At 40.4% G+C, this 25,464-nt stretch overlaps 1 protein-coding gene across 3 annotated transcripts; it reads left to right on the forward strand.

Moving 5' to 3' along the window:
* Window positions 1-32: 32 nt before the first annotated feature.
* Window positions 33-23,809, forward strand: cnsta (consortin, connexin sorting protein a). 3 transcript variants are annotated; one of them, XR_014597578.1, is made up of 13 exons: window positions 33-257; window positions 6,570-6,941; window positions 8,771-9,217; window positions 9,313-9,401; window positions 10,545-10,575; window positions 11,880-11,966; window positions 12,896-12,977; window positions 14,068-14,089; window positions 14,310-14,376; window positions 15,813-16,387; window positions 16,772-17,003; window positions 21,885-22,038; window positions 22,248-22,388. XR_014597578.1 is itself a non-coding variant. In XM_084015042.1 (13 exons), the coding sequence occupies exons 2-13, from the start codon at window positions 6,596-6,598 to the stop codon at window positions 22,454-22,456; spliced, it is 2,307 nt and encodes a 768-aa protein (XP_083871168.1). In that variant the 5' UTR covers window positions 40-257; window positions 6,570-6,595; the 3' UTR covers window positions 22,457-23,809. The 3 variants fall into 3 exon arrangements, 1 of the variants encoding a protein (XP_083871168.1); XR_014597579.1 differs by having other exon boundaries at window positions 35-257; window positions 16,772-16,844; XM_084015042.1 differs by having other exon boundaries at window positions 40-257; window positions 16,772-16,969; window positions 22,248-23,809.
* Window positions 23,810-25,464: the final 1,655 nt, after the last annotated feature.

Below are 25,464 nucleotides of genomic sequence, written 5' to 3' on the forward strand. Positions count from 1 at the left end.
ACTCATTTGGAATGTTTGCAGTATTGTTAAGAAATGCTCCTGCCAAAACAAAAACAATCCATGTATTTACAGTGTAGAAACAACAGAGGGCGACAGTGCGTCCTGCGCCTATCAACAGCACACACAGTACAGGGCAGGCCTGATGACAGCGATAGCAACGACCCCTGACTGTCGGTAACACCTACAGTCATCACAGCAACACCCCCAGCTGAGTGTCTGATGCCAGATCGTTTACGATTCAACCAACCTTTTCAACCGTAGGTGCCGTTTGACTGTTAATGTGTCGCAGATGTTGTAAAGATCTAGAAAGTGATTTAAAAGCTAGCGTGTTTACCTACAGCAACATTATGTGTAACGTTATATAAGGTATTCTCCGCGGCCAGATGTGTCTGCTATCACTCGGCTAGCTCACGGCAGTTAGCTAGCAACAACTCATTTTGTCACCGTAGCGTTAGGTATTGGTGTTAGCGTTGATCATTAATGGATAGTCGTTAGCTTTAGCCCAAGCTACTCAAACCCTTTCCGGCAATTTGACGAAAACAGTACAAGCTTTAGTACAAGAAGGATAACATTAACGTGAGCTGAATCAATACTGCGCGTGAACCGTAACGATAGCGACCAAGCTAACCCGTGTGTATTTTACTGTTAACGTAACATGTTAGCTTTTACCGAACATAGGTTAATTAACTCGCTACTAACCAGTTCACTTTAACCAGTGGTGTGGAAGTGACAGTTACTGTCTGCTGTCAATTCTTTTTTTCTGTCACAGTGACAGAAAAAAAGAATCATAAGTAAAAATAAATAAATAAACAAATAGGCAAGTGACACTGACACTTAGCTAACGTTACGTTAAATATGAGTTACACAACCCTTTTCGCAAGTTAGTCACTGACGTTATATACATTTTAACTGGTTAGCTATAACTGTAGCTAACGTTTAGAAACTCGGTGGCCTAAACTGATGACAAGCCAGCACCAATGCCCCGCCTCTTTGAATGACCAGGGTGCAATTTACTGCAAGCATTTTACGTTTCATCTGCTAACTTGCTAGATTTGTGAGTGTGTTTTGCTCAAAACGTCTTTATGTAACGTTAAGCATAACCAGACAATCAGTATCAGTCCATGTCACTTTGTTTTTAAGATATGTTCCTGTCTGTCTGTCTGTCTGTCTGTCTGTCTGTCTGTCTGTCTGTCTGTTGTCTCAAGTTTGTGGTCTCTCACAGGACAGGCTCTGATTCCTTCCACCTTTGTTGTGTTGGCTGAATTCCCACTCTGGTTGTCCCCTTTTCTGTCTTTAATTATTCATGGTCCCCTGTGGAGTAAGGTGCAGACAAAAAGAGATGATGGATGGTTGTATGGACAGACGGCTCTGTGGAATAGGAACATTAAAGGATACTATAAATACAACAAACAAAAAAACAAAGTATAAGAAAGATGTATGACCAGTGCAGTAACACCAGTGTGTGTTAACTGAAGGTCGTTTTTGCATAAGCCTTGATGTCAGTTGTTTGTTATGAGCTGGTACTGTTTTATCCTCCAGAGGGACATTTGGAGCTTGGAGTAAGAAGACTCCAAGACAGCCTCTCCCACAATACTTGCTTCTATTTGCATCTTAAAGTCATGTAATTCCTATAAAGTAGAATTAGCTTCCCATTTTCCAATTATTAATATCTCTCTCTCTCTCTCTCTCTCTCTCTCTCTCTCTCTCTCTCTCTCTCTCTCTCTCTCTCTCTCTGGCTTTGTTTTTCCCTTCTAAATGTTGGGACTGCGTGTTACACAGAGCAATATAGAGCTACAGGGAGACCAATTAGTTTAGTGCTGTGGGAAACCAGGACAACCATATTCCTCTGAGAAAGCCTTTGTTGGGGATGTAGCAGGAGCAGATTTGGTTATCAACAGCTAATTATTAATGACAATATGATTATCGATATTAATAATTATACTGTAAACTTAAACTGTATTCAGTCTCAATATAAAAGGTTTTACACTCACATGCCAATCATCGTGATCATTGGCATAGAAGTATAAAACAATCGAACAATTAAAAAGGCGTGAAATTCGAGCACTAGCCTTCACAACCTGCTGTTATCCAGTGACACATACACAACAAGCACAAGAGACCGCTAGTTATAATATAATAAGATTTATTCAAATCAGTAATAATGATCACAATCAATAACACTGCAATTAACAAAGCCTTACTACCTAACTACCTAACACACAAAGCTAAGCTAAACAAAGGAAGAGACACACGTGGAGTGCATGTGTGTGCGTGTGTGTGCGTGTGTGTAGAGAGAGCGAGAGAGAGGGAGAGATGGCCGGGTGCAGCCACCAGATGGAGCTATTCCTCACCGATATAATCGCGCAAGAGAGAGAGCGAGCGAGAGATGGCCGGGTACAGCCACCAGATGGAGCTATGTCCTTAGCGTCCGGAGACGGAAACAGCTGGCGGAGGATACGTGTGGGGGGCGGTGTATGTGTGCGTGGGTGTGTTAGCGGGACACAAACAAAGAGAGGGGGAGAATGTGCGCGCGCAATATTCTAAGGCTCAGGAGGCGTGTTACTATCACACGGGAGCTCGTGAATGAACTGGCGTTTGTTCAGCGGGACCCCGATCTTTTAACTGAAAGTAGACGCTTACTGAGCTCACGAATATGGCTGAGGTTAGTCAAAACACCGTTACAGAAATCAACCCAGCGGCGTACACAATCAGCCTTCGAATACAACAATACAGAAAGCCACGGACTCGGTGGTCCGTGAACAAAACTTAAAACACGTTAACAAGAATTACGAGCATGTCCTACACTATCGAATCTCTGCTTCTGCCCAGACAAATAGCCTCTTACTTTTGTCGATGTGAGGTTTCTGTCCCGTGCGGTGATGGCGTTTCTTGACGCCGGCGACGGACGGTGGTTCGCGAGTGCTCGTTCGGCGCCGGAGGGTGCAGACGAGCGGCTGAATCCAAGCGAGTTTGGGTCGTAGAAGTTATCCTCCTCGCGGATCAAATTAGTTGAAGAAAACAGTTAGTGTTTTCTCCCTTCTGCAGGCAACAATACAATCGCGGGGTTTGGCGATTTAGTCAGCTGACTTCAGACAAAAACGGGTTGTAGAAGTGATCCGTTCTGCTGGCAGCTGGGACGAAGAAAGTGTTTTTCTTCCTTCCGCGGGTAAACAGGGGAGTCGCGCGGTCGCGGCGGTCCCCTCAGGATCCAAAATGATAAAAACAAAAGAAAAATAAAGCGAGTAGAGAAAAAGAGAGGGAAAACAGTCTGTTGCTCGTCCAGCGAGCTTGGGGAAAAGACTGCGGACTAGGACAAAGGAAAATGCTGCAGACGTAACGTTCACCTCCTGTTGTAACGTGTGTTACGGTGGAGAGCGTCCACCTCCTGTTTCAACGTGGTGTTGCGATGGAAGAGAGAGTTCTTAAGGCGGCGCCGGTTTATATAGCTCATGGCTGCTCCCGGGGACCCCCTGGGGTACCTGTGGTTGTCAGCCAATAGGGCACCAGTTGTGTGATGTTGCACTTCGCACCTAGGTGCGAGGTGAAACCAAAATGGCGGCTGTAGTTTTTTATCTCCTTTGTTCCTTTGTCCTGACCGCATGTGAAGGCTTTTGTAGGCCGCATTGTGTAGTCCTAATGGTGAGGTCCCAACACCTTCAATTTGCCTGAAATGGATATGCGTGTTTGTGGAAGTTTTGGAGTCAAAATATCACAAACATCGATAACACAGTTGTTGTATGTTAACATGAGTGTTAGGGTAGGTTATGTTCATGCATAGACCGCATGTCATTACATTGGTTGCATCTGTCGGTCTTGGTGTTGAATTTGTTGCTTTGTCAATTGTGAACAAGTAGTGCAAAGTAGTACAAAGTAAGGCGGTAACATAAAAAATCATGCCTTTGCACAATCCTGATTTGCACTGTGCACTGATTTATCAGTTTCACAACCCATTGCAACTGACCTGCAATCTTTGAGAACCTTATACTTTGCACTGAGTCAGAAGTGTTCTTTTAACGATATATAGTATACGTTTGTTAGTATAATCATTTTTGAGGCTGTAGTTTGTCGTCTTATTGCTTTTGAATGCACTTTGTAGAGTGAAACTGACGTATTTTGTAGACCAACCTGAACGTTAGCATTGGGGTCATTCCATGCCAACTCAGCCACCCATGTACATGACACCTCTCAGATTTCGCTGAAAAGCGGTAGAATTATGCCTTATGTTACCAAACAAAGGAATCTGAAGTTTCAGGTCAATATCTCAAACGGTTTGCCCGTGGCCCCCACAATTTGCGGGTCCAAATATGGGGTTCCAAAAGAGTCACCTCTGCCCAATGTGAACCCAGAATACAAAAGTCAATGGGTTTTTTAATGGGTTTTTGGTTGCCTGATATAAGGTACCGGTATGTGTTTTAAAGTGGGTGTATATTTTATAGTTTTTTTCTGCAAAATAAAATATGCCACAAATTTGAAACTGTCTAAATTAGTCTACTAAACATCATCATACCGAACACTAGTCTGCCTTTAACTTGGTGGTTGTGAAGTGAAGTCATGCAACTGTGGTGTATTAGCTTTATAAATCCTAAAGGACTATCTTGCTGAAAGTTTTTTTTTTTTTTAATTTTCTGCATTAATCCAAAGGAAAAATTTAATTGGCTTTTTGTCAAGGGAACAAGTGCAATGGGTCATTCCATGTGAAAACAGCCAATATCAGGGTACCATGTACATGGTACCTCTCAGATTTTGCTGAAGTGGTGAAAATATGCCTTATGTTACCAAACGAGGCAATCTGAAGTTTCAGGCCAATATCTCAAACGGTTTGCCCGTGGCGTCCATTTGAATTTCAAGTGCCACGCCCCTTTTTGACACATTGGAATTTCGCATTTCATTTGTTCAAATTGGCTCTAATAATAGGCCTAAACAGGAGGGCAGCAGTGCTTATTATAAGGGGAAATCCTCGCGGCTGGTTTGGCTCATCAACGTTCTGTTTTTCCCCCGTTGCCATTGCAAGGCCGTGCTGACCCCCCTCAGCTGGCGAGTTTGATGGCGCGTATAGCCCTGTTCACATACGTCGCTACTCGCCCGTCACTCGCTTTCTCGCTGAATTCTACTTGCTGGCAAAAAAAATTCACTGCCGTCGACGGCTAGTTCAAGCGGCAACTCTCTGGACCTCTCTGTTGACGTCAACTGTCAATCATCTCTATTCTACATTCCGATTGGTACTCGCTTCACTCGCATCGCAGAAAGTTAAAGTTATTTTCTCTCCGTACCCGCCCACATCACGTCGCCTGTCCTGGCCACATTCCGCTAGAACACATTAACATTCATTGATAGTTGTCCCTTAGAGATGGGCGAGTGGCGACGTATGTGAACGGGGCTTCAGTCAAAACCAAAACACCAAGGAAGGCTGAGGAATAGTCACCAACTTATATTAATAATAATAATAATAGTCATAATAAACTAATAGTATAGGCTCAGCACTGTGTTTTAGTCATTTTTGTTTTCATCTTTTCTTGAATGCTTAAACTCCTCAACCCCATTTAATATGTCAACATTTGGATCAGAACCAGCAGTTTGTAAGAAATTGGTCAGGAAACGATGTCATATTTTGGTTCTCAAAATTCCCCAAATTGATGCATTAAAATTAAATTATTCAAAATATGATTTGCATTTTTCTTTATATCATAAGGAAGATATAATTTTATGTTACGTATACAGTAGATGGAACCTATTCAGAGGGAAATTCAGCTTCTCAGAAGAATTGCCGCCTATCAATTAATCGATCATCGATCGATAAGATGAAACAACTATCGATTAATGAATTACTCGATAATTTGCATCCCTAGTTCCTGCTCTTCCAATGTCATAAGTCCTTCGACAATAAATTGATTGTGCTGAAACAGCACCATGGGCAACTTGTAAATGTCCTACCGTCTCTATCTCTTTCACTTTTTTCTCTATCTATTTAATATTTGTTGGTTTTCAAAAGCTATTCTCTTTGAACTACTTGGGCTAATCTTTATAACAAAAAGTTTGTGAAGCAACTAAATGCAGACTGGTGATAATATTGACAAATAAGTTGCTCGACACCATTTTGTTTGAGATAGGAAGGAAAAGGCATATTAACAAATATAATATTTTGCAAAGAGGACACAGTAAAGAGGAAAAAAGTGTGTACAGTGTTAATCTTTCAGTGGTATCTAACAGGTTAAGGACATTTTCATTTATTTTTCTATTATTATTATTATGCATCATCCGGTTTATATCTTAGGGAAAGTGGTCTGAAATCATTCATCAATACATCCGTTTGTAGTATTATACTGCAATACAAGGTGAGTTTTTTTTTTTTTTTTTTTACAATAATGTTGTGACGTGCTTGGCTTTGTTTGACAACTCTGGAATGATGCTAAACTTGTTTGCATCTCTCCCTTATTCGCTCTGTTGCGGTTGACCTGTAAATATGGATTCGATGTCAACTGAATGATTTTCATAGGGATTCAATTGTTCTTTGGTTTTCTAACTTTAATTATATTATTGGAATTTCCCCTGTTCCTTTATTTTAATTCCAGGTCAGTTTGAGACGGAGGGCTGAGTAATGTCACAAGTCCAGGTGGGCGGGGCTGATCTCTGTGATAACCTTGCAAAGCCTGAAGCTCTCACTGTCCAAACTCGAAATCTCAATGAGAAAAACACACTTACACAGATTCAAAGTCTCCCTCCTTCACAAAATGAAGAGGGAAGAGACAACAACAATGGAAAGGGCGTGGAGGACGAGCAGAGAAAGGAGGGACACACAGGAAGAGTCGGAGAGGAGGATGAGGAAGGAGACATTGATGAGGTGATGAAAGAAGAAGAGGAAGAAGAATCAGAAGAATCAAGCAGTCTAATTCGCTGCCAGTCTCCTGACACTCCAATGACCGATTCCTCCTATTCAGAAACTGGTAGGGACATAGAAAATCTTACTATACACATGGATATGCACTTTCACACAGTAGTGTTAGAAATCTATTCTTCTCACTTTTTACCCCAAGTAATACTTTTGTTGGGCATTTGGGGGCAGTATAATACCTCATCAAGCACAAAGAACAGTATTAGAAATCATTTACACTCCTTTTTATGGCCACCTGATAAAGGAAAGTCTTTTGAACTCCGTTTTGGTGTCTTCCTACTCCTGAGAAACATATCTGGCTGCTCAGCTTCCTTGACACGTTAGTCACTAAATGGCTGCTGTTATGTCAGTGAGGAGGCAGTGTATACTGGATTTATCACTAAAAACAACCAGCTGATGTTGCTGGAAACAAAGCTGCTGGTAGTGTGTGAGTGAGGTTGACTGAACTACTGAGTATAGAAATGTTATTTATATATATATATATATATATATATATATATAGATATAGATATATATATATAGATAGATAGATATAGATATAGATATTGATATAGATATAGAGATATAGAGATATATATATAGATAAAACACATGTACAAAGTGAAAAGTTGCTGTGTTAGTAAGCATTGAAGCGTGCTTTGGGCCGCTCCAGTATTATATAGTAAGCATTTAGAACCAATAGTGTATTGGAAATTGTTATCTTAGCCCATAGTTAGATCTGTATGTATAGTGAGTTTCGGCCTGATGGCAGTCAGCAGTGACTCAAACATAATTGACCAACTCTGTGTGTGTGTGGGAGAGAGAGAGTTTTATCACATATTTGTTTTTTCATCACTAATAATACTAAGACATTTCATTTGATAATACATTGGTTGTTAACATCCCCAGTCACTTACAAGGAATAGTATATTTAGTAGGGGTGTGAATCTTTGGCTTCACTTCGATTCAATTAACGATACAGTAGTTGGCGATTCGATTCAAGGACAATTTTTTTTTGTAACAATTCAATTTGATTCTTTAAACCACGATTCAATTCAGTAACTTTTAACCAAAATTCTATATTCATGAAATAAACATGCAATAATGCGAGTGAGACTATCTGTATTCTTCTGAAAGGTGAAAAAATAAACAGACCACAGAATTACTTATTAAACATATTTATTCTATAAAAAAGTAGTCCTGCATAATATTTTATGCTGAATACAAAATTGTAATGCTCAGTTATTTTGAAATGTTTTCAATAGACTACATGCTGGCAGGGAAGAGTGTCTTAAACGTATTAAAACATTAATCATAATTAAGAATCACGATTCATACGATTAAACGCATTTATATTGATTATTGGTGAAGCCAAAACGATTAATTCTATTTATTTGTTTTAGCAGATCGATTTAGTTGAATTGGTAGGACTGACAATCGATTCATCAATGCATCGAATGAATAGTTACACCTCTAATATTTAGACAGTAGATTTTTACCGAAGACCCAAACAACACTACTGCTTTTAACAACTTTGTCCTTTTCCAACCTTAAAATGAGATGGACTATTTTTGTTTTTGCTCAAATGTATTTTAGGAACCCCTTTGTAACACCTTGGCCAGGGGACTACTGCTGAAAAATAGCCTTTTGGCTGATTCTGGCATTATTTATAACTTGTGTATTTATTTAATTTAGTGAAAAGGGGGCTGCCTTAATCTTCTGAATGTTGTCTCAAATATAATTATCAGTATTTTATTGTAACAGTCCGTTATACACCTCTGTCCTCAGGATGACTCCTAAACAGCTGTTTGGGATTCATCTTGTTATAGTGTGTTTATTGTGCCCTAGTTTTTCTTTCTCTCATCTCTATCTGTTTGCCCCTGTCTTTCTTTTCCTCTGAAGGCAGTCTGTTGGAGACACTGTATCCTTTCAGCCCCGGGACCAGTCCAGAGTTTACATTCCCTGTCATTCCAGTGGTCAGTCCAGAAGTTGCATATCCCACCAGTCAAGTGGAACTGAGCCAGAGTGATGTCAAAGTGGCCACCACAGGGTCCATTACACAGGGACCCATCTTCACCATGGGGCCTATAGATTCTTCTACAATAACTATAACTTCAGAAACCAGCCCTATGAGCCCACAGTCTTGGCCTACATGTATCACAGAAGCTACAGCCAGGATAGCAAAAAATACTTACTTCACTACAGAACATCTTACCTCATCGACAGAGCCCTTCCTCAACCATTGGCCCACATGCGCCACAGGATTTGTGGTCAACACTTCAATTGCTTCCACCCCTATGAGTACAACAACAGGACCCCTTACCTTCACCACTGCGACTACGACTACTGGTATAGTATCCACTACCCTCACAGGACCTGTAACCTCAATTTGGAAACACATTACCTCCACTCCGCTGGTTTCTCAGTTTCCACCTGTACCACAGGGCCTATTCCAAGCCCTGCCCTGCTGGAGTCTCTGGAGGAGTTGGCACAAAGAGGAGATGACACTCACCTTCCACTGTACCTTCACCAGGTAACCGGTCTTGTCTTATTCCTGGCAATGTATGTCAGGTACCTGAACAGATGCTTAATCTTTAATTCATGTCTCCACCAGTGAAGTATGCCTTCAACTATTTAACTATTGCTCCCACACTATTTATTCAATCACTGTTATCCACCCAACCCTGTAATCGGAATGGCACTTTGTACCTTAAGGCATGGGTGTCTTCAACATCTTCACACAAACGGACAAACACATAAGCCACATGCACACGACATGAACAAAACATACACTCTTCTTTCTCTTCTAGTTTCTCTCTAACACAGTTCTGCATGATATGACATGTTTGTTATGGGGTGTGTGAATATTTCTGTTAATTTGATTTACAAATGTCTCCATCATGCACGTGTGTGTGCGTGTGTGTGTATGTGTGTGTGTACGTGTGTGTACGCGCATAGTGACTTTGGAAGATATTAGCAAAGCTTTAGTATTTGCACCAGTCACTGAGCTTTTACAAAATACAGAGGACCTCTGTATTCTCTCCCTCTTTCAACTTTGTATCTGAATTGCGTCAGTAGGGTTACCTATAAAAGGCATTCAGTTGTCACCACCCCGCATTTCATTAGAAATGCGAAAGCCTTTTGTGCCCTCCTTTCCTCGTCCTCCTCCCCTTTCCCTCTCTCTCTCTCTCTCTCTCTCTCTCTCTCTCTCTCTCTCTCTCTCTCTCATACACACACACACACACTCCTCTTGTTTTGAGGTCAGCATGAAAGTAACGCTTGATGAAGAGAGGTAGAGTGTCCTCCATGGTCTCTTGTTTTTTGTATCTTGCTGTGTGTCTTGCTTTTCACTGTCACTCTTATTTTTTTCTTATTTTTCTTATTTTTTTCTCCTAAATGCTTGCTACTTGTTTTATTAGGTTTCTGATATTGTTTGTTTCATCTTGTCATAGTTAATGATTATTGAAGCTATTGCATCAGCAGCAGAACCGTTTCTATATTCTTTATCGGGGTTTGTTTTCTTGTACCTTGTCGGATCAAATTGTTTTTGACTGATCTTGTGTCATAATCAAGAACTACTACATGAGGAGTAGATTCAGTGACATAACTGATATGATAAAAACATTTTTTTTTCTTTTTTAAAAGTCTCTCTCTCCCTCTCTCTCTCTCTTTACAGATTGCTGAGGCCTTTGTCCTTCAAGAAGATTGTATCCTTGTGTGTGTGCATATTGGGGGTTGGTTGCGTTATGAGTGTCATACACTTACTTCCTGTGGGCTAAACTTGCTGTTTTTATTTGTGTTATTTTTCTTAAGCTAATTACTACTTGTTATGCTACTCTATGCTTTATGATCTGTATTATTTCACACACTGGATTTAGAGTGTGAGGATTTAGAGCAACTTGTTGCACCAAAGTTTCGGTGGATTACCTGACACCTCATTGACTTTACCGACAGTGTGGTTACATGAGAGCAAGAGATAGAAGAGGCGGAGGGGACAAGAACTTATGCAAAGGGAAAAAGAAAAAAGAAACACTGAACAGAGAGAGACAATGATGCATAAGAGAGACAGAATACATAAGGAGAACATGAAGAGGGGTAATTTTCAAAAGTTGAAACAGAGAGAGGAAAAGCAGCAGTAGCTGAGCTGGCTTGTACAAATTGCCGGGAGGCTCACAAGGTAAAGGGGCAGAGAAAAATAGACACATAGAAAGTGGGATGTTAGCTACTCAAATTAAAAAGAAAGAAAACTACAGTATGCTGCCAAAACAATAGACTCGGCAGATCAGGACAGATTGCAGCATTTACTAGTAAAATGTAATTGTCAGCAGTGAGAAACAAAAGCATTCCCTCAATTGGACATTCCTTTTATTGAAATAAAACGATGCTTATCAACTGAACTTTTTAGCTGTTTGCAAATCAAATGTTATTTTTTTTCCGGCTTTGAAATGTTGAGTGACTCTGTACAGTACAACCTGAATACTTTGCACAGAAAGAGAAACTCTCATACAATCACTCAAATGCTTACAATCAATAAAGATAAGGTATAAAATAGAAAGGGTGAAAGGGAGGAAGAAAGGCATGAGAAATAAGTGAACAGTTTTACAGACAGTGGGAGGGAAGAAATAAAAGAGTCAAAGATAAGGGGAAGCTAGCTTAGCTATGTCATGCATGTATAGGGGGTTAGTTAGGGTGAGCGAGAGAGAAAGAGAGAGAAAGCATTTAGCCATGTCAAAGAAGGATTGAGTTCTGGCTGCTCTCATATCCATAAACATGAGAGACTGAATCCTGGTGCTTTCACCCTCTATGTCTCTGGCCCAGCTCTGTTTCCCCCTCTCCTCTGCCTCCGTCTCGCTTTGTCCTTCTATTTTGCCAGTCTAATTTTCTGTCCGCTGTAATGCCGAAAAAAGAAGAGAGAAGAAATAATTGATTTTTTAAAGCAAACCATTCCTTGTAGGGCTTGTTGTACTGTGTATGTTTATATGTATGTGTTTTCTTAACCTACCATGTTCAGACCAGCGGGCATTATGGTGCATCCAGCTAGAGAGACTCTATCACCAGAGAGTACTGGACAATCTGGATGCACTACAAGAACAGTGGGGTAACACACAAGCACACATCAGATGCATCAGATGCACACTTTTGTCAATGTAGCAAACATACTTATTGTTGTATTTGTAATATAAATGATTAAATGATATATGTTTAACTGTATTTATTGGCTTAGGAATAAGAGTAGGAATCTCACATGAAGGAATCAGTGATATTCACATGTAAAGAATAAAATTTGACAATGCAAGTACATACAATACATTTATAGGGACTACACTTATATAAGAAATAAGTGATGTACAATATAACATCTGCACATGGACTTTACATGTTATTGAATGTCATCCTTGTCATTGTATATGTCCACATGCACAGCTATCAAGCATAAGATTACTCAATATTAATATGACTTTATATCAAATAATATGACTGCTGCTTTTTGCATCTTATCCACTGGATTCCAATAATCCATCCATCCATCCATTTTCTACCGCTTATCCTGTATTCAGGGTCGCGTGGGGGCTGGAGCCGATCCCAGTTATCATTGGGCGAAGGCGGGGTACACTCTGGACAGGTCGCCAGTCTATTGCAGGGCTGACATGTAGAGACAGACAACCATTCATGCTCACATTCACACCTACGGGCAATTTTAGAGTCATCAATTAACCTATCCCCATCCTGCATGTCTTTGGACTGTGGGAGGAAGCCGGAGAACCCAGAGAGAACCCACGCTTACACGGGGAAAACATGCAAACTCCACACAGAAGGAACCCGGTAGCACTGTCGCCTCTCGCTGTGAGGCGACAGTGCTACCCACTACACCACCGTGCAGCCCGATTCCAATAATGTTTATTTAATGTAGTTTCATTGTTTATATGATTTAAATTCCATCAGGATTAAAGGAGCTCAGCGTTTAGAGGCTTCTTTATTGTTGCAAGAAAGCTTTTAACTTTCTGTATCTCTGTCCATCTCTCTCAGAAAGTCAATGTGGAAGTTCTTTATCCGACCCGGCAACCCGACATCTGGAAACTCTTAAAAATATCTGCAAGACGCACAGTCGGTCAGTCTGCATGCATGCGTTTACTCTTTCAGTGCTCAAAATACAATATGCATATGCACAGTCATGTAAAATGTGTGGCGTTAGATGCATCGGTGGAACAGGGTAAGCAACTCTTACGCATTGACCGTGAGACTCAGGCAATTGACACTGCATATGCTGTCATGGCACCTGTCCATTTAATTACACAGTGAAAATGAAGTTTATGAGAGGACACTGCCATCGCAGACAGAGCAGCATGTGTTAATGTTTTATTTCAGTTTTGTGTCTTGTTAATCAGTAAAGAAGTCAGCAACATGCAAGAGAACAGAGGTTTTATACAGAATTATAATTTAGCATTCTGAGACACTGCACTTAGCCACTTGTGGTCAAGGAATTACTAACATGTAATCCTTTATAACGCTCCTCCTTTCTTACTAAAATAAAATGTGTGTAAATAAGACAGCATCGGCTTGACTTACTCACTTAAAGTCGAGCAAGGTTGTTTGCCCTTTTTTCTTTTGTCTTTCTACTTTTCCCTTAACCTAAATCTCTAGAAAGGATGAACAAAGATCAAATGTGTAGTGAAGTTCTCATGTTACTCTAGTTAAGTTTGTGAACAAGCATATTTCCCCACATGTCATGCTGTTTCTTTAAATATACAATATGCTAAGGTATGCTACAACATGTGTGGTGACATATTTGAAAAATAGTCCAGAGAATGTTAATTTCACAACACAATAATCAGTTGACTGCAACTTTGCATATTAATATTATCTATTTTGCTTCTGTGTGTGTCCGTTTTCCTGTGGGACTATGACCATGCATATGTTTGTGTGTGGTGAGCACTGCAGTGATAGCTTAAACATATGGCCCTCTGCTGCTGCACTTTCAGACATTTGAGCCTTCACACTGCTGGGGTTTCACTTCTCTTAACTCTCACGTACACACAGGTGTTGTAATAGGCTGGGAAATGTGTTTGAGCTAATATTAGATTGGAAGAGTGGGGGGGGGGGGGGTAACCCATCTCTCACGTCTTAATTTACTAAAACCAAGAACAGACCTTCAATACTCTCACCATCTCACTTTATTTCTCTCTCTCTTTTATTCGTAGACCAGGAGCTAGAGATGCTTTGGTAAGACATTCATCATTTTTGTGTGTATGAAAGAGAGAATCTATATACATCAAAGATTAAGGCAGGTTGAATGTATATTTTGCATGTAAAAATAATTCTAAGTGTAAGTTAAGTTTGCATGTACCCATTGGTTACATTTTAAATAATGTGTATCTTAAACATTACTAAAATGTGTATGCATGTACATGAATTACATATATTTATTTGTGTGTCTGTGCAGTGTGCATCTCTGGACCTTTTGAGGCCTACATTTGCAGAAGGTGGTGCGCTGCCTTCATGTGCCTCAGGTGAGTGAGTGGGTGTATTAATTTCATGTCGGAGGAGGAATGTCAAAACTCAAAGTCAACTTGCTAGCTTTTTCCAAAGCTTTCAGGCTAGAAAAGAGAATGAGAATTGTTCTGAATGTTGTATAGATAACATTTAAGTCGGCAATGAACTTCCATGCTCATCTCATGAAATACTTTTTAAAGTGGTTGTTTGTTATACATGTGTGAATTGTAGTTGTTAGGCTAAGCTCTTGTTAAATCAGGATAATTTTAATCTTTGGCCATTTTGTATTTTCTCACACAGTAAAATCTGTTATTAATCAGAGTATAATTTGGAGTAGTTTCTTTCACTCAGTAGCTTTGGTGTACCTGATCTTTGAGGCGAAAAAGAGGACATTGTGATGATTTGCTTACACACACACTAGAGGTGTAATGATTCATTCGATTAATCGATGAACCGATTGTCAGTCCTATCGATTCAACTAAATCGATCTGTTAAAATAAATAAATAGAATGAATCGTTTTGGCTTCACCAATAATCAATATAAATGCATTTAATCGTATGAATCGTGATTCTTACTTATGATTAAGGTTTAATACGTTTAAGACACTCTCTCCCCTGCCAGCATGTAGTCTATTGAAAAATGTTCAAAATAACTGAGCATTACATTTTTGTATTCAGCATAAAATATTATGCAGGACTACTTTTTTATAGAATAAATATGTTGAATAAGTAATTCTGTGGTCTGTTTATTTTTTCACATTTGAGAAGAATACAGAATACTCACTCGCATTATAGCATGTTTATTTCATGAATATAGAATTTTGGTTACAAGTTACTGAATCGAATCATGGTTTACAGAATCAAATCGAATCGAATCGTTAAAAAAAAAAAAAAATTGTCCTTGAATCGAATCGCCAACTACTGTATCGTTAATCGAATCGCTGTGAAGCCAAAGATTCTCACACACACACACACACACACACACACACACATACGTATACACATAGGAATACGATAGGCTGAAGGATTAGGCCTTTTTTTTAATCAAGTCTGCTTGTAATTGTATAACTGTTTATTCACTGGTGGTGCTGCTCTCTGTACTCACTCAAGGGTCAATGCAATTAGCAGTCTCACTAAAAGAAGGAATACATTGTTTTGTTAACACAGCCGTATAATCTGTGATCATCACATAGAATTTCACTTCAAGGGTTTACTTGACACATTTGTGTTTCTCACACTCATCTTGTGTAGTTTGCTTGCTTCCGTTATGGATATGACGTTCATGCCAATAAAGCCCAATTGAATTGAATATTATTCAATTCAATTGGGCTTTATTGGCATGAAAGTTATATATATATATATATATATATATATATATATATATATATACACAACAACAAAAACACTCAGAAAAACCCACTTATTTTCTGTTCTGTGTCTCTTTTTCATCCAGTCACTCAAATTGACGAAGGCATGGAGCAGAGAGTCCAACACTCCTTGAGCCCACAGAGCAGTCATCCAGTTATCCCCTCCATTAATTTGACTGATAGCCTCAATTCCCCTGAGATCCCAGAAAAGGACAGGGAAAACCCAGACAGGGAAGCAGAGGGGAGGGACTGTTTCCATGGAGATCAGCTGACTGACAAGCAAGGCAGCAACAGAGAGGGAGGAGAGGCAGAAGGAGGGACAGAATACACCATTTCAGTCATAGGAAATGGATTACACCCCTCTACAGCTGGAGAAATGGATCAGTCCAAGCCTGCAGAGCAGCAGGGAGGAGATTTAGGTCCCGTACAGGAAAAGGGGGCAAAAAGGGGCGAAGAAGAGAGGGACGTAGAGGAGGCAGCCGAGGCTTTGCAGATGGAAGATGAGGGAGAGGAAGAAGAGGAGGAGAGGCAGAAGGAAACCGACTCTCCTCTATGTCTTAAAGCTCTCCCAGTGGAGACTCCGGCCAGTGGGGTAGAGGTGGAGGTACAACAGCTGCACCAGGAAGCCCTAGCTGAGGAGAAGCTACATGAGGAAACCCAGGTACGTAACCAAATTTTTAAATCAAAGGTAATTTAGAGATATACAATAAATATATTAAAGTCGGTCATTTCCTTTATCTGTGGGTTTGTTTTGGCAGTAAGTTTTAACTCTTATGATTTTTTTTTTTACTGTTTTTGAGAGCATGGTGAAGATTACAGCTCATGCTAACTACTCAGTTCCTCTCTTATATGGTATCTTGAACCATTTTTTCTATTGCTGAAAATCTCACTTGCTCTATTCCATATTACTATTTCCTGGGTACAACCTCCTCATTACTTAACAGCTTTCATTAACATGCGTAGAATTTAACGGCTTCAATCAGTATTGCGTTATAGCTAAATAGAGACTGCTTATATTTATAACAACATTTGATTATCACTGCAGGAGAGCACTAAAACCTGCCTTCACCAGAAGGCCCCCCTTTCTCAAGAGGCTCACATGAAGCAGCAGGAGCAGGGTGAGGAGGGGAAAGAGGAGGAGGAGGAGGAGGAGGAGGAGGAGGAGTATGAAGTAGAGCAAATTGACTTCATCAGAAAAGCTGCCTCACTGGACGACATGGCTAAACTCATCACTGTAGAGGAGGTGTGTTCATTATCATGCTTTGCTGTGGATAAGGGTGAGTAAGGGAGAGTAACCTTGTCAGACCTCTTACATGTTTACCGAATGATGCTACATTTGTTTAATGTGACTGCTTTCTATGGGTGTATTTGTATAATTATGCATATAACCTACGATTTCTTGTGTTGATGTTGATTTCCTCTCAGCCTAAGAGTCTAAAATAGTAACTATTGATCTCAATAAAAACACACTGGTAGAGCCACAAACGCTTAAAAAAACCCTTCAAATTGGCATTTGAAGAGCGTTTTAAGGTTTCTGTCTGCCATATCTGCTCATCGAGGGCCTTTATAATGGCGCCCTGTCGAGCAGTCCGAAAGGAATTACTTAGCCATTACCATGATACCTCAGAATATGGATACGTTTTGCGTATATGTGGTCATTTAACTTCTATACTGAGAGATTTCTGAAAAGTCTGATGACTGTCAGCCATTGGCCCAACTCTTATGGACATCACAATTTCAAGAAAAAAAGTTTCTGTTCAATATGTATTGTGTCAATAGATGGCTTTATGCTCAAGTGCTGGTTACTGACTCATTTACATAGTTAAATCTCTGTGAAAGACAGGAACATGGAGAGACATAAATGAAAAGGAGGTAGCTGCAAGGAGTTGTGTAGTACATAAAGCAGAGACAGGGAGAACTGAGAGAACCTGGTAACCAGAGAAGTGGTCTGTTTTATCAAATGTAGGATTTATAGGGACATAAGCAGCAGCCATTTTTGGTCATTTTGGTTCCCTGTTGTGAATCCCCCTATTGGGTCTACTCACAGTGCAGAACTGAAACATATCTTATTGTAAGGTTTATATATTTGCTGGTCCAGCACTCTTATAAAAATGTTTATGTCTGGGGTGTATATTTAACTAGAGACTTAATAGGTATGCTTTAAGAAATAAAGTAAAATTCTCACATCTGCTTCCCATTTAAAGATTCATTACTACAAGATTTCGTCACCAATATGGAATTCAGCACTACTCTGCAGTCAGTTGTTTACTTTAACATGTGTTATTCAGCTCACCACACCCTTTCAGATGACTTGGTTTTGGACAAAATCGGTTGATAGGAAATAAAGGAATAATCTCACCTCGTCTGTATCAGGTAGCAGCTGGATGACCACATTGTCATAATGTTTAGCTGAAGTATTGCGTAATGTGACAGGTACTCTGCCTGGATAGTTTAACACCACTTGGGCAAAGTTAATTTGCAGTTTTTTTAAGCACTTTTGCACTTGGATGATGGTTGGAGGTCTAAAGTTCAACTTCTCTCATAGGGGAAGTCATGCCTGACTATGACTTAGTGTAAATCTGTTGGAAGCAGCAGTGATAGTGACATTTAAAGTTTAATACAGCTGATTGTGTGATGTACTGACACCTAGTGGACATGGCTGGTGAGTGGCACCGTTTGGTAGAAAATCTTCATCATCAAACTTTGTTGTTATTGTCTGTGATAGAAATGATATTGTGTTGATATACACTCACTGGCCACTTTATTAGGTACACCTTGCTAGTACTGGGTTGGACCCCCTTTTGCCTTCAGAACTGCCTTAATCCTTCGTGGCATAGGTTCAACAAGGTACTGGAAACATTCCTCAGAGAGTTTGGTCCATATTGACATGATAGCATCATGCAGTTGCTGCAGATTTGTCGGCTGCACATCCATGATGCGAATCTCCCGTTCCACCACATCCCAAAGGTGCTCTATTGGATTGAGATCTGGTGACTGTGGGGGCCATTTGAGTACAGTGAACTCATTGTCATGTTCAAGAAACCAGTCTGAGATGATTCGTGCTTTATGACATGGTGCGTTATCCTGCTGGAAGTAGCCATCAGAAGATGGGTACACTGTGGTCATAAAGGGATGGACATGGTCAGCAACAATACTCAGGTAGGCTGTGGCGTTGACACGATGCTCAATTGGTACTAATGGGCCCAAAGTGTGCCAAGAAAATATCCCCCACACCATTACACCACCACCACCAGCCTGAACCGTTGATACAAGGCAGGATGGATCCATGCTTTCATGTTGTTGACGCCAAATTCTGACCCTACCATCCGAATGTTGCAGCAGAAATGAGATTCATCAGACCAGGCAACATTTTTCCAAACTTCTATTGTCCAATTTTGGTGAGCCTGTGCGAATTGTAGCCTCAGTTTCCTGTTCTTAGCTGACAGGAGTGGCACCCGGTGTGGTCTTCTGCTGCTGTAGCCCATCCGCCTCAAGGTTCGACGTGTTGTGCGTTCAGCGATGCTCTTCTGCATACCTCGGTTGTAACGAGTAGGGATGCACAATATAGATTTTTTGAAGCCGATGCCGATATCGATATCGATAACTTTCTGCTCCTCGGGACCGATACCGATAACCGATAATATTGTTATTCGTTTTTGAATGTATATTCAGATCAAATTCAGGTCAAAAACACTAATGACTACGCTTAGGTAGATTTAGCATAGCTTTGCCTTTTACCAAACACCTAACCAGATGCATCACAGTGACATGATAATTATTACTATGAACAAAAGAAAGCCAAGAACAGTTTTGACTCTTCAATAAAATGACAATATTTATTTTTTTCAAATAAATATGTAAGTGAGTCAGTCAATGACAACTTTCCCTGAGCAGCATGGGATATGCACACACAAGTGCCGCCCTGTATTGTTTGAAGTCCTTATCCAGCCACTGGGCCGTCAGACCTAACATGCTAACGGGGCTCACATCACAGGTCCATATATCCGTGGTGAAACTTATGTCCCGTACATAATTGTCGACCAGATTATGAAGGAGTGTGGCTAACTCGTCATACTTGGCTGGTAAACACACGTCGGAAAAGAGCCGGCGGCTTGGTATAGTGTACCTGGGCTCCAAGTTGTTTACTAGCCGACTGAAACCTACGTCTTCCACGATGGAAAAGGGCTGGTCATCTAGCGCCATCATTTCTGTTATGTAGCTAGTGATCTCTCGAGCTCTTGGGTCGTCTCTGCCAAACTTTTTGCATTTTTCAAACGCCTTGTCGATGGTAACAAGCCCTGGCGTTGCCTTTGCAGTTGGCCTCGGGCTCGCTGCTTCTTTAGCGGCACAGGCGTCTTCATACGCTTTTAACACACTGTCGTAGCGATAGTGATGTGCGAGGTGACTTTTAAGGTTGGATGTATTAAAGCTCGATGCCCTTTTCCCTCCTCTTGGAACTTCTGCATTGCATTTGTTACAAATGGCAAGCGATTCAGTTTCCTCAGAAACTTTGAAGTAGTCCCACAGTACAGACGCCATGCGTGTTTGTTTACTAGTCTTCCTCCTCCACTCGCTCGCAGCCTCTACGTCACAGCCAGGCATGAGAAGGGAGCGCTCGATTTGTGGATTAACTCCCTCCTCCGAAACCTGTGATACCACAGTAACCACATCACATGCTAAACGGGAGGCGCCTAGAAAAAAACGAACGTCCCTCATTCCAATCCACCTGTAGCACTGTTTTAACACACACATCCTATCGTCGGATTATCGGAGGTATTAATAATTGTATCGGATTTATCGGGTTGACGTCATAATTCCTATTATCGGGCCGATAATTATCGGTCCGATAATTATCGTGCATCCCTAGTAACGAGTGGTTATTTGATTTACTGTTGCCTTTCTATCAGCTCGAACCAGTCTGGCCATTCTCCTCTGACCTCTGGCATCATCAAGGCATTTGCGCCAACAGAACTGCTGCTCACTGGATATTTTCTCTTTTTCGGACCATTCTCTGTAAACCCTAGAGAGGGTTGTGTGTGAAAATCCCAGTAGATCAGCAGTTTCTGAAATACTCAGACCAGCCCGTCTGGCACCAACAACCATGCCACGTTCAAAGTCACTTAAATCACCTTTCTTCCCCATTCTGATGCTCGGTTTGAACTGCAGCAGATCGTCTTGACCATGTCTACATGCCTAAATGCATTGAGGTGCTGCCATGTGATTGGCTGATTAGAAATTTGCGTTAACGAGCAGTTGGACAGGTGTACCTAATAAAGTGGCCGGTGAGTGTATGGGTGCAGTCGAATAGTCTTTTTTTGCTTAGGAAGGTTCCTAACTGAAGAAGTGACCCGGAAGTAAACCAATGGCCGCCATGATAAGAGCTGTTCGAATTCTCTAAATGCATAGGAAAGGAGCTCCAATGCTTCCTTTCAGAGCTCCTTTAGCATAGGATGCAACGGACCTTCCTATGCGATAGGAAAGGAGATCACGCCAACCCACAATTCTTTGCGAGAGCAACATTTAAAGTGCCGCACACCTCGGCCGTTCATGAAAACAAACAATATGCCTATTTACATATTTAACAGTTACTTTCATGCAGACATATAGTAATTGGAATAGTGATGATAAATGTGTGTGGACAGTGATAATAATTTAATGTTTTTTTTTTTAATTTCAATCATGTTACAAATGTTTGACAAAAACGAAACTAAAACCACAAATGAAAAGTAAATAAAACAACGGTCAAACAGAAAGGAGGAGCTGCTGGACCTGAAGCCGGTCAGTGAACCAGCTGTTGATAAAACCAACATGTGGAGAAGTGGACGATGCGCTTTTTGTAGTCCATTTTTGTAGTTTCTCCAGTGCAGACGCACGTCAATCGCTGGCGCTGATCATCAGCTGTCAATCATCAGCGGCCGCGTTATAATGACGTAGCTTAGTGAAAGTCCGGTCGGATTCTCTGAGCACCGCGGTCGACTATTCCTAAGTCCTTTTGAGTTCTCCTATCGCCTTTCCTTAACCCCGTGACGTTTTCCCCAGAGGTCAAGGAATAGGAGATAGGAATAGGAGTTAGGACCTTATTTTTTGACTATTCGACTGCACCCTATGTGTCTGGGCTTCAGAACATTCCTTGTTCTTTGTTTTGTTTTGCTTGTCAGATGTCTCCTGCCTCTGGCCTGGTCTCCATATTGAAGAAGCGTCGAGTTTGTGGGGACAACGTGAGGCTGTCTGCCGACTCAGAGCCCCGACCTGACAAAATCACTGCCAAGAGACACGTCCGCTTCAAAGTCCCCGATGACGGATATGAACACGGTGTGTTTGTGTGTTTATTGCCTACGAGTCATAGATTGCCTCATTTTTAACATTGGTAGGGTTAAATTTAAGAGTAGTTAAATTACACCAAGTGTACAATTTTCAAAACTAGTAGATGGATTTAAGTAACTTCTCTGCTCTTTATTATTAATTAAAACTTTCCTCCAACTATACTGTATCTCTCTCCTTATGTCTCTCTTTCTTTGTAGATGTTGGCGGTGGAGACTCCTGCCTGCTTCTCTTCCTACTTTGTCTGGTGACTGTAGTGATCAGTGTGGGTGGCACCGCCCTCTACTGTGCTCTGGGAGATGCCCACTCCTCAGTCTGTCAGGACTTCTCCAGAAATGCGGACTTCTACATTGGCCAGATACAGAGCGGGATAGCTCGCATCCAACATTGGTTTGCCCCTGGGTCATAGCAGCAGACAGTTTTTACCACATTGTGGAGCCACTGGCCTTACTGTTTATCACTGTAGGCTCCAGCAGTCCCGACTACTTCCTGGGATAATGTTCCTGAGGCAGAGGTGCCAGGCAGCTGCTGCAGTCTGTGCTGCTATGTGAAGCAAGTAGCTATTATGCTGCCTAATTGACTAAATCATTATATCAGATAAGGCTGGCCTTTGTAAGCCTACTCTACTGCATTTTTAATGTTCTTTGGATACACTCCCAGGGTTCATTGAGCCTAAAAGTCAGAGGTCAGATGTCCCTTTACAACAGTAGCTTGGAAGGGAAAGTAGAGCAGAGAGAATGAGGATAACTGCAGAAGAGGAATGACTGACCTACACTCCTCTCAACCCTCGAGATTAAATGATTAAACATTCTCAAACTAGGTTTAGAAATGTATGATATGACTCAAGTGTCCTGATGAACAAGCTGAGAGCTGTCTCCACACACATGTTCACCGTTGGCCAGTGATTCTTTATCATCTAAAGTCACTGGTAGAAAAATCAAGCATGACACAATACAAACTTTCACTGACTAAGAATAAGAACAAAATAATAACAGAGGCAACCCACAGAGATGTAAAAAAGTATGTATAGTTTGTAAACAGGGTCACAGAGATACTCTATACATACACTGCACAAATAGGAAGCTGCCCAATGGGCCTTTCACAAACCACCGCAACCTCTAGGGTTGCTTTTATTGTTGACTTTTTTAAATCTCAGATGAAATTTTAAAATGAACATACAGTTCTGTGGTCTACTACTTGGAATGAAATCATTATGTCTTAATCAACCTTTGAATGAATGTTTGGAGGTTTAATGTTAAACTTTGGTTAGTGGCACCTGTGGGGCATTTATGTATTATTCACATTTGACATCAGTGTCCTACTGCTCCTGCTGCTGTCAGTGATCTGTCATGGCTGCCACTGGAGACAAAAAACTACCAGTTTATGGGTGTCGGTGAGGAAGTTTAGCTTTGTGTAGCATATGCAACATGTACAGGAACACAGTGCACCTCTGTATATACGAATCTGTATATACAAATGTTTTAACATGTTGCACATAAGACTGGTACGATTTTTTTTTTAAGATATTGCAATATTTTACAGGAATTGTAGGGTTGCTCCTGGACTAATTGAAGGCTTAACATAATTTAATCAGAAACAACAAAAAAATCCATCCCCACAAACTGTTTTCAGGTTCAGTGTGAAAAGTTCATGCCAGTGAACATCACTTATGCACAGATAATATAAAATATATTAAATACTCAACTCTTAAGCAGGTCTGGCTGGGCATGAAATATTTCTGAAAAATAAACAAACAAACAAATACGAATTGTACAATTACTTTGGGTAAGTCATTATTTGGTGTACTCAATATCAGTGTAGGCTGCCTGTGTGTTCATGTTTTTTAGGGGTTATGGGGATCACCCCCAGAGTCGGTTTGTCTATGTTTACTCTTAGTTTTTTCCATAATATTTAATTGCAACTGATGATTTTTGGTCTCCGTAGAGACTCATCTGCTGAGTCCTGGTTTGATAGAGGAACATGTAATTTCTCTGGGTGTAAAACTGATTTCCTCATGAGACAGGGAAAAGACTGTTCTGGTAAAAGGCTTACACTTTGTCCATTAATCCAATCCTATATTCCAACCACAGTGCTCATTTCTAATCACTTTAAAGCAAACTCTTCTTTTTACTCATTGTTAAGCATACTTTGTTCGGGTTGTTTTACTGCTTAACTCTCTTTTTGTCTAGTCAGATATCAATATTTATGAGTGTTTTTTTCACATTAATTATCTTTCCCTTGAATGTCATGAAACCTTTACCAGAGAAGATGCATGTATTTCTACAAAAGTTCTTAGATGTCAGGATGTAAAGATAAGCACTCCCATCAAAAAGGAGAGATTCATGTGTCTTACTTATGCATTTGCTTACAGAAAACTAGTTTGAGGTATCAGCTTCCCGGGACATAAGGCATAGTAGATTGAGTCTTGTTTTTATTTGCACATGTCGTCTGGCTGGTTCGGATGACCATCACTCAGAAAACCTCTTATTTAATCTTCTTGATCTTTTTAATTATTTATAATACGAGGGATGCCTCTGTTTTAGTTGCTCGATTGCTGTATCATCCTACATCAGATACATTTTTCATTTCTTATATCACCATTGTTCTTAAGGAGGCTTTGACAGAGAATTGTGCTTCATAGTTTATGACCTAACTCTTCTGAATACTATCACCTAAGTTACTTTTTTCCCCCATTAATTCTCCCTTGTCGGTTCTTGAAGATGATTTGTACTACTGCTGCCATTATCATCTTCTTCATACACATATTGCTAACATATTCATGTTTCTTCCATCTGTAAGCATTGGGTATATTTATATTTGTTTTGCCCAAATGTTTTTTAATGGAACATTCAGAAATGAATAAGTGAAAAGTCATGTTTTTGTGTATGAATCTGTTCTGTATACCACTATTATTAGCCTGAAGAACGGTGTTTCATGAATTGTTCAATTAACTTGTTCCCCTTTGTTCTTATGGATTGTAATAAGGAGGTTAGGTTTTTATTTTTTGTTGTTAAAAAAAACACTTTAAAGCCATTGGAAAAAAGGTTGGTTGTGCGCCTCCTTCTGCAACACTATTGGCTGCTGTTTTTGTTCATAACATGGCCATCAGGTATTTGGCCATTTGAAGCTAATGAGAAAAAACTTTCATTGTGCAGAGCCTAAAAATGTACTGGTGCAAGATGGGTTAAAGTAGCCTGTCTATAATTCACACTACGGGTGCAATTGTTATAGTAGTAATAGCCTACATTTTGTTGGAATAACATATTTTAGCCACAGAGACTTATGAGCTTTTCAGTTGATTTGCTGTGACCACGTTCAGGGATTTCAAGTTAAAAAAAATATCCAACCAAATATAGAGTAAAACTGTTTACATGAATTCTGTTCATGTATACATAAACAGAATAAAAAAGTAACGGT

This window comes from Eutrigla gurnardus (genome assembly GCF_963514095.1).
Source record: "Eutrigla gurnardus genome assembly, chromosome: 1".
Lineage (NCBI taxonomy): Eukaryota > Metazoa > Chordata > Actinopteri > Perciformes > Triglidae > Eutrigla > Eutrigla gurnardus.

Excerpts from the sequence above, each read along its gene's own strand:
- cnsta (XM_084015042.1), top strand. The coding sequence starts at position 6,596 with ATGTCACAAGTCCAGGTGGGCGGGGCTGATCTCTGTGATAACCTTGCA. Across the intron at positions 9,218-9,312 it reads CACTGCGACTACGACTACTG|GGCCTATTCCAAGCCCTGCC; the intron begins GTATAGTATCCA and ends CCTGTACCACAG. Across the intron at positions 22,039-22,247 it reads CGATGACGGATATGAACACG|ATGTTGGCGGTGGAGACTCC; the intron begins GTGTGTTTGTGT and ends CTTTCTTTGTAG.